Source organism: Engraulis encrasicolus, chromosome 15, assembly GCF_034702125.1.
Source record: "Engraulis encrasicolus isolate BLACKSEA-1 chromosome 15, IST_EnEncr_1.0, whole genome shotgun sequence".
In the NCBI taxonomy this organism is placed as follows: domain Eukaryota; kingdom Metazoa; phylum Chordata; class Actinopteri; order Clupeiformes; family Engraulidae; genus Engraulis; species Engraulis encrasicolus.
This window is the reverse complement of record NC_085871.1, coordinates 41,169,358-41,181,857: the sequence shown is the minus strand read 5'-3', so window position 1 is coordinate 41,181,857 and position 12,500 is coordinate 41,169,358. Positions and strand designations below refer to the sequence as shown.

At 45.2% G+C, this 12,500-nt stretch overlaps 1 protein-coding gene across 1 annotated transcript in view; it reads left to right on the top strand.

Moving 5' to 3' along the window:
* ptpn12 (protein tyrosine phosphatase non-receptor type 12) overlaps positions 1 to 12,500 on the top strand; it is a 52,821-nt gene that overhangs the window by 34,488 nt on the left and 5,833 nt on the right. Inside the window, exons 11-16 of the mRNA XM_063217514.1 lie at positions 268 to 375; positions 1,176 to 1,261; positions 7,675 to 7,859; positions 9,306 to 9,451; positions 10,417 to 10,558; positions 11,252 to 11,932. Of these exons, the coding sequence (XP_063073584.1) occupies positions 268 to 375; positions 1,176 to 1,261; positions 7,675 to 7,859; positions 9,306 to 9,451; positions 10,417 to 10,558; positions 11,252 to 11,932 (1,348 nt within the window). The remainder of the gene's footprint in view (positions 1 to 267; positions 376 to 1,175; positions 1,262 to 7,674; positions 7,860 to 9,305; positions 9,452 to 10,416; positions 10,559 to 11,251; positions 11,933 to 12,500) is intronic.

Genomic DNA, 12,500 nt, shown 5'->3' with positions numbered 1-12,500 from the left:
TTACTGGCGTGTATGTGTATTGGCGTGTGTGTGTACCGGCATGTGTTTGTACGCGTGTGCGTGTTTGTGCGTGTTTGTGCGTGTTTGTGTGTGTGCGTGTGTGTGTGTGTGTTGTTATGATGATAATGAAGCTGGTGATTATACTGATGGTGTGTGTGTGTGTGTGTGTGTGTGTGTGTGTGTGTGTGTGTGTGTGTGTGTGTGTGTGTGTGTGTGTGTGTGTGTGTGTGTGTGTGTGTGTGTGTGTGTGTGTCTGTGTCTCTACAGGAACAGTACGAGCTGGTGCACAGGGCCATCGCTCAGCTGTTCCAGAAGCAGCTGCGCATTCTGGAGAGTCCCAGCACTGACATCACCGATGACATCACAGACGGCCTGGTGAGGAACCAATCACAACGCACAACGCACCAAATCGTACCCAGTCATCGCTCAATCATCTACCAGCCAATCAAATCATAGACCATCAACTACAACTCTGAAACAGTAGCCAGGCCAAGCCCTCCTTGTGTCGTAACACCTCCTCCGTTGCTTCTAGTCAGGCCCAGAGCAATGTAAATATTGTTTCTGATCTCAGAAAAACTGGGAACTCCGCCTTCCTTGTCGGAAACCAGTCAATCAGTAGGCTCGTTCGTGACGAAGCAAAGCTGCTTTTGCTAGGCAGTGGGCATGCACACTTTGCCAGTTTGATGCATTCTGGTTCGAATTTTCTAACCACAATGCATCAAACTGGTAAAGTGCGCATGCTCGCTGCTTAGCAAAAGCAGCACTGCTTCGTCACGAACGAGCCTAGTAGCAAACCTATGGAGGCGGGTCAACCATGCCGTTTTGAAAACTTCAATTGTTCAATTACTTTTGGTCAGACCAAATCTCGAAGAGATTAGAAAGTCGATGATGATCAGGCTACTGAAACAGTAATTCTCAGGTTCAGCCGAATACCACATAAGATTTGGACGAATCCAAAAACTGAATACTGAACAGTACTCTGATCACCGAAACCAAACCCGTCAACAAGGCTGAATCTGAAACCGAATCTTAGGTTTGGTGGCCCTCATCCCTATTTTTAATGTTGGTTTCAATTGCTGTGGATTTTTTTTACAATAGCTCGTGTGTCTGTGTGTGTGTGTGTGTGTGTGTGTGTGTGTGTGTGTGTGTGTGCCCGTGTGTGTGTGTGTCTACAGGATGGCATCAGTCCAGAGAAGCCAGCACAGAACTCAGATGAGGAGAGATGGGACACGCCACCACCTAAACCCCCACGCATACGCAGGTAACACACACACACACACACACACACACACACACACACACACACACACACACACACACACACACACACACACACACACACACACACACACACACACACACACACACACACACACACACACACACACACACACACACACACACACACCATCTAAACCCCCACAGATACACAGGTAACACACACACACACACACACACACACACACACACCACCTAAACCCCCACGCATACGCAGGTAACACACACACACACACACGTGCGCGCACGCTCACACACACACACACACACCACCACCCAAAAAAATCCAAAATTTCCCAGACCCCAAAACACATAAGAAGTCTTACTGATACTAATGATAAGGTCAACCTAACACTAACAAATAAATGTATAATCAGAATAATAATTCCAATAATAGTTATTATTATTATATGAGTTGACTGGTAAAATGCCACAGTGACTGGTGGGAAAAAATCCCAAGTTCCACCCCTGCCCCAAGCATATGCGGGTAACACGCACATACACACACACCACCCAAACTCCCACGCATACGCAGGTAAGACACACACACACCAGGGTTTGACACTGGCACCTGCCAACCGGCCAAATGCTGGTAAAACTTAGCTGTGGCTGTTAACAAATTCAGTGTCGTTAGCCAATTTGGCAGGCAGCTTATTCTATGGTATGACATCAGAATAACGTATATTCTGCACTTTGCCTCTTGTGTAAAAGTTTTTTGTTTTTAAGTTCAAGAAAAAGCTCAGTTACTCAGTTTCTATTTGTTTGTTTTATTTCCATGTAGAAACCCATTAACTCATCGGTAACACTTTATTTTAGGGACACATCTATTAGCACTAATACATACAATATTAATGCCTGTGTAAGTAACTTGTAAGGCATGTACTAAGCAAAATAAGACAGTTGTTAAGCATGTATTCACAAATGTCTTGTTCATGCCCAATTAGGGATTTATTACTAATATAACCTTAGTAAGGACCAGTAAGCCTATATTTCTATTTATTAGTAAGTAGTAAGTGGCAGAATACAATGTGTATAAGCTCCCGACACACTGTGTGAACAAACCCTGAACAGTGTGAAAACAGATGCAGAATAAGGATCCCTATTCTAAAGTGATGCATTGGTCAGCCCAGATGGCTCAGGGCCCCTGCACTACCTAAGTCCTAGGGCCCCCACACCACCCAGGCCTGCACTACCTAGCGCCCCCCCCCAATCTACAAAGTGTAAGGGTATATCAAATAATTAATACTCACTCAGCTGAGTCATCTAGTTTTCTCTTGTTCATATCAATGAGAGGGAGGTAACAAGAGCCTATATATAGCAAGGATTGAACGTACACTTGTCAATGGCGGTGGGTTGGTGAGATGTAATTTTTTTTCATGTACCACTGAGTTTTAATTGTAAAAAAAAAAACCCAAATAAATGCAGAATATTAGAATAATAGTTTTGAAGCAAAACTAAACTACTCTTTTGTGATAATTAAGTGAATGTTTGAGAACATTAGCTTCAAGAAGTGCAGTGCATGATGGGTACGCAATCTAGGCCAACAGACAACCTACCCAGCTCTGAGCCTACGTCCTTAGCTCCTCCCCTCACTTGTGAAATTTAGTTGCTATCCAAACAATTTGCCATGTACGTAACAACAGAAATATTATCATTGCTGCATTGGCCATGCATTGCATTTCTGACTAAGGGCGTAGCCTACCCATCATGCACTGCACTTCTTGTAGCTAAGTTTCTCAAACATTAACTTATTTATCAGAAAGGAATAGCTTAGTTTCGCTTCCAAACTATTACTCATCGTTATATTCTACATTTATTGTAGGGTTTTTACAATTAAAACTAATTGGTGTATGAAAAAATGACATCTCACCACCCACCGTCATTGATAACTTTACGTCCAATCCTTGCTATATAATGCTTCCAATTACTCATTGACATAATGAGTAGAATAAGTGAGATCTTCATACCTACTGAGACTAATGTAGACTCTGAAATGTTCTTACACTTTGCTTCCCGGGGGGGGGGACGTAGAGTGGGGGCCCTAGGTAGTGCGGGGGCCCTAAGCCATCTGGGCTGAGCAATGCATCACTTTAGAATAGGGACCCTTATTCCACATCTGTTTTCACACTGTTCAGGGTTTGTTCACACAGTGTACCAGGAGCTTATACACATTGTATTCTGGCCCTTACTGCTTACACATAAATAGAAATCTAGGTCTACTAGGTCCTTACTAAGGTTATATTGGTAATAAATCCCTTATTGTGCATGAACAAGACATTTGTGAATACATGCTTAACAACTGTCTTATTTTGCTTAGTACATGCCTTACAAGTTACTTACACACGCATTAATATTTTATGTATTAGTGCTAATAGATGTGTCCCTAAAATAAAGTGTTACCAACTCATCTTGGTTAAAGCAGTTAGATGTACTGTGTCATGATAAAAGAAAAAAAAAAAACAAATTTGTGGCTAGTAGAATAGCTGCATGGCTATTGCATACCTGTCAACCATCCCTAATTTCCCGGGAAACTCCCTAATTTTGACCCATTTCCCGATTTCTTCCCGATTTGATTTTTTTCCCGGAAATATCCCGGATTTTTCACATGATCAAAAAACACCGTCGGTCCAGTATAGGCTATTTATAGGCTACCCACGGCCCTGTCCGACGAGCCACACCTCCTCTTGAAGAGAGAGACAGAGGGTCTTGCTTATCAAGCTACCTGCCAGAAGACGGTATGCCACCAGATACCACCAAGAATTGAAGTTCCTTGAAAATACGAGCTCTCAACCTCGAGGTCCGTAGCGCTTGTGCGCTCAGATCTTTTCCTCAGAAACCGTCAGTTCATGCAACGCATAAAACAGCCTCGGAACAGTGAATCATGCGATTAACCTAATCACAACCTGTACCAGCACGAAGTTTTGCACGAACAGACAACTTGTGCGACAAAACAAGAAGAAACTCATTGCGCTCATTTCATTGTTTTGTTTTCATTGCATTGTTTACCCACGTTGTAAAACGTGTGCTGAGGGATTTTAGACAGGATCTGTCTGTGCACGCGCGCTGTACTCTGAAAAGCAGAGTAGAACGCACCGTCCGATCTGTCTGTCATCCTGTTGACTGTCAAATTTGGCCTTTAGAACATTTCCTGGATTTTGGCTTAAAATATGGGAATTTTCCCAGATTTTGGGAGCTCAAAGTTGACAGGTATGGGCTATTGACTCAGGAAAACCGCTAGGCACAGTGGCCAGCAAGCGAAAAAGTTAATGTCAAGCCCTGACACACACATGCACATGCACACACACACTCACACTACAGGTCTTTTCAGGACACATTTAATTTGCCCATCACTTGAAATAAGAATTACACACACACACACAGACACGCGCGCACGCGCATGTACACACACACACACAAATGTAAATAAATTAATTTACCCCCCCCACACACACACACACTTTGTCAGTAAGCCTAATGTTTCTTTTTCACACTAAGAAGATGGCAAAGGGAAGAGAGGGTGAGGGGAAAAGAGAGAGAGAAAAAAAGAGAGAGAGATGGAGAGAGAGAGAAAGAGATGAGAGGCTGCTACCTATCTAGCACATGACCACTTCCTCCCAACACTGCAGTGTGTGTGTGTGTGTGTGTGTGTGTGTGTGTGTGTGTGTGTGTGTGTGTGTGTGTGTGTGTGTGTGTGTGTGTGTGTGTGTGTGTGTGTGTGTGTGTGTGTGTGTGTGTGTGTGTTTAAACACACATTTCTCTATATGAGTGTAAGCAAGAATTTTAGTGTGTGTGTGTGTGCTAGCGTGTGTGTGCTAGCGTGTGTGTTAGCATGCATTTCTGCATATTTGTATAAGCTTTCCTTCAAGCATTTGTGGCTTTCACACTTCTCAGAGGGTGTGTAGTTTCCAGCGCTGGGGTAGCTTCTGTTTTTCCACTGTGAGAGAGAGAGAGAGAGAGAGAGAGAGAGAGAGAGAGAGAGAGAGAGAGAGAGAGAGAGAGAGAGAGAGAGAGAGAGAGAGAGAGAGAGTGTGAGAGAGAGAGAGTGTGAGAGAGAGAGTGTGTGAGAGAGAGAGATTGTATGTGTGTGTGAGAGAGAGATTGTATGTGTGTGTGTGAGAGAGATTGTGTGTGTGTGAGAGAGAGAGAGAGAGAGATTGTGTGTGTGTGAGAGAGAGAGAGAGATTGTGTGTGTGTGAGAGAGAGAGAGAGATTGTGTGTGTGAGGGGGAGAGAGAGAGAGATTGTGTGTGTGTGAGAGAGACTAATTGTGTAGGGGGTTCTGTGTGAGAGAAAAAGATTGTGTGTGTGTGTGTGTGTGTGTGTGTGTGTGTGTGTGTGTGTGTGTGTGTGTGTGTGTGTGTGTGTGTGTGTGTGTGTGTGCGTGTGTGTGTGTGTGTGACAATGTGTGTGGCGTCTCTCCCACGTGTTACAACACCATATGCAACACCCCATAAGAGTTTCCCGTTTCCATGGTGAAGTTATGCAATGAGCTCGGCGAGGATTTCTGACCTAAAGCAACCTTCTGTGGAAACATTCACAGAAATATTTCAGATTTCTGATTCTCTCCAAGACTCACGATTACACCCTTTTAATATTATTAAAACTCTCGTGGTCAGAGGTACCAGATGTAGGCTTCGAAAGAATGCAAAATCAACGTCGTAATTCTCAGCCAGCCAGGAATTAGTATTACCAAAATTTGAAACTCATCTGGTTACAATTCTGGAATTATGGATCCCCAGAGGTCGCGGTAGCCTGCAGCCATACCTACCTTGTAGCCATAACTACACTGTCTAGCCCTGTCTGTAGGGGCCCCTGGCAGGTGGGGGGGCAGGCCACTAGGCTGCAGCCATATCTAGCCATGGCCGTAGCCAGCTATGAGGTCAGGGAGGTCCGGACCTCCCTAATTTTTTAGGGAAAATATATATATTTTTTAACCCACTGATGCTGGATACTCCACATACGCAACATTAGGGCTTAGGTGCTGTTTCCACCTATCCTATGTGGATATTTTTTTCTCCTGGTTGCATTGGTTTTGCATTGGTTTTGGCCTTCCGTTTCCACGTAGCAGATATTTAAAATCCAGGTATAAAAAGCAGGAGAAAAAAATATCCTGTTTAGGGGGCTGAAACGCATTTGTTACAATGGAGGATTTTTTTTATCCACATGTTGCGTTTACACCTAGCAGGAGAAAGAAATACCCTGCTAAAAAAATATCCTGCTACGTGGAAACAGCACCTTAGACTGCAGCCATATCTAGCCTGTCTAGCCCTGTCTGTCGGGGCCTCTGGCAGGTGGGGGACCTAGGCTTCAGCCATATCTAGCCTGTGTGTTAATCCAGCCCTGTGTGTGTGTGTTCTGGCAATTGGACAACCTGGATTGAGAAGCCCCATTACCACATATTGCAATTGACCTGGTAAATAAATCAACATTTCAGCATTAAAGTTGACCTAGTTGAACTATCGGTGGTGCTGATTTGCATCTTGTAAAGAATAAAGAACGACTTTAAAATGACAAAAGAAAAATAGTGGAGATACGAGGTCTCTGCTGGACATGACGATATGTTAGCTTTGAGTCTCACTCAGACAGACTTTATGTTATATATGAAGAGTTTTGTCGCAAAATGATGTATATCCATTTAGGACCATCTCGGGAAATTCATATTTTTGTATTGGGCATTCCATTGCATTGCATTGTGTAAAATGTACAATACGTTCTCAAAATACTTGAATGGCAACACAATTCACACATAGATGACAGGACTTCTGAGCAGTCATTTCCAATGATAAAATGCAAAATTTAAAAAATTGTGGATGAATTGCAATGACACTCTTCATATATACAAGTGGTTCTCAACCTTTTTTGAAGAAAGGCCCCCTTGGCCTCATCACAAGCCTCCCAACGCCCCCTTGACATCATCATAAGACTGACCAAGGCCTGCATAGTATTAAAAAATTAAATGGACTAATGCCCCCCAATGGCAACTAAGCATTGCCCCCTCTCAGCTGTAGCCTTCTCAACGCCCCCCTAGAGCTCTCCAACACCCCTGTTGAGAAGCACTAACCGTCTGTGTGTCTGAGGCTTGCTATCAGGCCTGTCATCATCAGCTGTCCCCTGATGAGCATGTTGTAATGCTGCCCCCTGGTGGACTAATCATGCCTAGCTCTGCTCAATCATGCCTAGCTTTGCTGATGTAAACAAGCTCTGCCCTATTTGCGCTGTCTGCTTCTGATCTGTAATCAATAATGGGTGTCTGATTCCTGCTCTGGTGTGTGTGTGTGTGTGTGTGTGTGTGTGTGTGTGTGTGTGTGTGTGTGTGTGTGTGTGTGTGTGTGTGTGTGTGTGTGTGTGTGTGTGTGTGTGTGTGTGTGTGTGTGTGTGTGTGTTCTGGTATCTGCAGTGCTCAGGGAGAGAGTGATGTGCGAGAGGAGATCCTGCAGCCCCCTGAGCCGCGGCCCGTGCCCCCCATCCTGACCCCCTCCCCTCCTTCCGCCTTCCCCACCGTCACCAGCGTGGCCCCCGCCACCGCCAGCGACCGCTACCACCCCAAACCCGTGCTGCACGTCCTGGCCACAGCTAACAAAGGTAGTATGGTATTATTTTTTAATTTATTTATTTATTTGAAAGAAAAATGTCTGCACACTTAAATCCCCTTTGTGTTCTTTTTAATAATAGGCCAAGCTTTCGGTCTACTGACCTTCCTCAGGGCTCCGAAAAAGTAGACCGAAAGCATGGCCTATTATTAAAAAGAACACAAAGGGGATTTAAGTGTGCAGACATTTTTCTTTCAATTTTACACAGTTCTTGTTTATGTTTGGCACTTTGAGAGTGCGGTGTGATCCGGCTAAACATTAATTTATTTATTTACCACAGGTGACACACTTATTAAATCTATTTATTTAATTAATTCATATTTCAATGAGTGGCATAGTTGCAAAACCTACTCTGGCTACCATCCTACACAGTGCATCTTTAACTGCCAATAAACAAAAGCAAACAAACCAACCTGGGTAATACTTTAGAAAAACTACCCACAAAAAAGCTTTATACACACTTATTTAACATTTATTAATGAACTGAACATAAACAAAGCATTTACAGATGTTTGTAAATGAACTTCAATTGCCGAGTGGAGTGGGAATCGAGTTCTACTGGATGAGTTTTACGTGTTTGCCTGATGAATACTTCTATTATCTTTATCCAGTGGTTTCATGCCTTCAGGTCTTTGGAGGAAAATTTGTTTATAATTTCATTATTTATAAAGTGTTAAAAAGCACTTTACAGATAGTGTGTGCTATACAAATGTTATTGTTATTGTTATATTACATATATTGTGATATTGGTATATTGTCAGATTATATATATTGTGATATTGATAATATTGTCATATTATACAGTAGGGCATATAGAGTAGAGTAACTTTATTGATCCCTGGGGGGAAATTCAGGTGTCAAGTAGCCTACATAAATACACATAATCCCCACATGGATATTTCAAGACACATGTAATACAGGTAATAGTCAGGGAGGGAGAAAATAAAGACTACAGAAAAAACAATATATATATATACTGTAGTTGTACTGTATATATTTAAAGGGACACTGTGCAGGAAATAGTCAGAAAGGTACTGCAACTATGCTGCTCATTGAAACTGGACTGTCAATTGCCAAATTTGATCTTTACATGAAAGTTTTCTAAGTAATAAACAAATATTTTCTAGCATGGTCCAAGTAGTCATTTTTGCAGCTAAAAATGGCTATTTTTGGAAATTCAAAATGGCGGACCATGGAGAAGATCCCCCTTTTCATGTATGAAAAGTGCAATTTTCCCAGTCATAATGAATACTTAGCATTTGATGGTGGTGGTAAGTATTCATGAAAAAGGATAACATTAGTGAATGGGCAGCATGAATTCTGGAAATAAACAACTAAAAATCTTACACTGTGTCCCTTTAATATATTGTATATATTGTAATACTGATATGTGATATTGTGACATATTGTCATGACGATTTGTTTTGCTCACCCTCAGCTGCCGCGCAGGGCTCGGCTGCCTCCCCCTCCCAGACCTCTGCCTCTGCCGGCTCCTCGCCGGATGCGGACCAGAACCGGGCTGACGGCCCTACCATGTCTCCCCCGAATGCCACCAGCCCGACCGCCCAGGCCCCCAGCTCCCAGGTGAAGGGCTAGTTTTTATTATAACATTATAGGATTGTAATTTTCTATTACAGAATTTTTGTTAGACTGCTAGATAATTATCGTATTTCATTATTAAAATTGAGTTGAAATCGAATCTATAACCCTAGATCAAGGGTTCCCAACCTTTTTCAACTTGGGGCCCACTCGAAATTGTCAAAAATGTTCGGGGCCCACCTCTGACCCAATTAAGAATAAAACTCAAATAAATCAACTGCAACACACTCCAAAATATGATTATTATTTTTGGAAAATTATTTCAAGGCCCACTTGGAATACCTTCAGGGCCCATCAGTGGGCCCCGGCCCATAGGTTGAAAACCACTGCCCTATATTATAGATTTAGATTATAGAATCTATAATCTATCTCCACTACCACCACCAAAGTCACCGCTATTGACACCATGAGCAACAGCCTCCACCTTCACCACCACCTCCACCATCAAGTTTATCGATTCTGATGCCAATATATATTTTTCCTCTTCCCAGGTCCAGCCTCCCATCCCGCAACCATAAAGTTTATCCATTAAAGTTTAAGCCAATATTTTTTTTCTCCTTCTCCAGCCCTCCTCCACCTCCACCACCGCCACCACTACAAGCCCCGTCCCCGTTTCCTCACCCCGAGGACACAACACACACACACACACACACACACACACACACACACACACACACACACACATACACACACATATATATAACGTTTATCAGTTCTGATGCCAATATTATTATTCTTTCCACTACTCCAGCCCACCTCCACCGCCAACCACCTCCACTGCGAGCCCCATGCCCGCCATAAAGTTTATGGATTCTATTCCATTGTATCAATATTATTCTCTCCTTCTCCAGCCCACCCCCACCACCACCACCTCCACTACGAGCCCCATGCCCACCATAAAGTTTATCGATTCTATTCCATTGTATCAATATTTGTCTCTCCTTCTCCAGCCCCCCACCTCCACCACCACCTCCGCCACTAGCCCCGTGCCCGGTTCCTCGCCCGAGTGTCGCGTGGAGCGCAAGCTGAGCATCGAGATCAAGAAGGTCCCACTACAGGAGGGTCCCGTCAGCTTCCAGCAGCCCGCAGCAGGTGTGTGTGTGTGTGTGTGTGTGTGTGTGTGTGTGTGTGTGTGTGTGTGTGTGGGTGTGGGTGTGGGTGTGTGTGTGTGTGCTCACGGGACCCACTACAGGAGGGCCCCGTGAGCTTCCCGCAGTGTGTGTGTGTGTGTTTGTGTATGCGTGTGCACTCACGGGGCCCACTACAGGAGGGCCCTATGAGCTTCCAGCACCCCGCACTGTGTGTGTGTGTGTGTGTGTGTGTGTGTGTGTGTGTGTGTGTGTGTGTGTGTATGTGTGTGTGTGTGTGTGCGCGCGCGTGCTACCATGTGTGCGCAGGAGTGTGTGCGTGCATGTGTGAGTGTTGTTGAGAGAAGCTGTGCTTGTGATAGAGCTAAGGCAATTAATTCTGATCAAATTGATGCAACACACTGAGAAATTACATTTCATTCTGGGTTATGATGTGTCATGTGTCCCATTGATTTGATCAGATTTGATCGTTGCACCAACGGCTTTACTGTGCACTTTATGGTGAAACAGGGGACCATTTCTCGGAAACATAGTTAGCTACTTTGTTGTTTTCAGTGCAATGCAATATCCCACTGACAGCTAGCCAAGTTGCTAACTGGCTAACAACTACTGCACGCTTTCAAGAAACGCAACAGTGTTTTGCTCTTTACTTCTCGATAAACAGATGTCTTTTCCTTTATTATTTCTTCATTTTCAGGAGTCACCACGACGACGGGTGCGAACGCCGGGAGTGGCAGTGCGAGCGGAGGGCTCCAAAGAGGCCACGCCTTCAAATCCAAAGGCCCCGCCCCTAGCAACAACAGCAGCAACAGCGGAAGCCCCGCCCCTAGCAACAACAGCTCTGCCCTGACCAGCAGCAGCTCCCTGTCGGAGGACTCAGGGGTAGAGACGGGCGGGGAGGGGGGCGGCGGCGGCAATGCCCCCCCACGACCAAACCATCTCCCATTGGCTGAGAAGGAAACCACTGGGACACTATTGGCTGAGAAGGAGAAGGGGGCAGGAACGGGAACAGGAACTGGGGCGGGAACGGGAACGGGTGAGAGGGTGCTGGGAGGAGGCAGCCACGCCACCTGGGGGCAGTGTAGCTCCAGCTGCACCCCGACGCCGGAACACAGGACTGCACTCAGCTTCACCAACCCGCTGCACTCCGACAACTCGGACCTGGAGGCGGACCTGAACCTGGACCTCGCCCCCTCGCTCTCGCTCTCCCATTCGCCCTCGCCGGTAGGCTCTTCGTCTGCCGCCACCGCTGCCGTTTCCTTGGCGACCGTGGGGACCAGCCCAACGGCCGAGCTGCAGCAGCAGCAGCACCGGACGCCCTCCCCGCGACGCGTCAACACGCTGTCCCTCGCCAGCCAGCCCGTGGTCACGCACGCAAGTACGTGTGTGTGTGTGTGTGTGTGTGCGCGTGTGTGTGTGTGCGTGTGTGTGTGTGATGGTTGGTCTGCTGTCCTTTACAGGACATACTTACACTCCTGCAAGACGTGTGTGTGTGTGTGTGTGTGTGCATGCGTGCGCGCGCGCGCGTGTGTGTTTGAGAGACAATCCAAAATTTGTGAGAGATTGTGTGTGTGTGTGTGTCCAAAGTGTGTATACCGGTACACGTGTGAGAGATTGTGTGTGTGTGTTCATGTGTCTGTGCTTGTGTGTTCATGTGTTTGTGTTTGTGTCTTCATGTGTGTACTATGAATGCAGTACTGTATTGCAGTGACCTAACGTCCAAATGTCGCCGGTCTGTAATCCGCTCCGCATGAACTCCGGAACAAACGAGCTGGCTCATCACGCAATTTAATTGGTCGACGGCACGGCAGGTCGCTCACTCTTGCATGCGATTGGTTGACTGGAGGCAAGCCTTGTTTTGCGATTGGCCCGAGGGAAGCCTAGCTTTTGCAATCTGATTGGGCAACTGTGCGGTGTGTCCTTGCATGTGATTGGATCATGGGGAT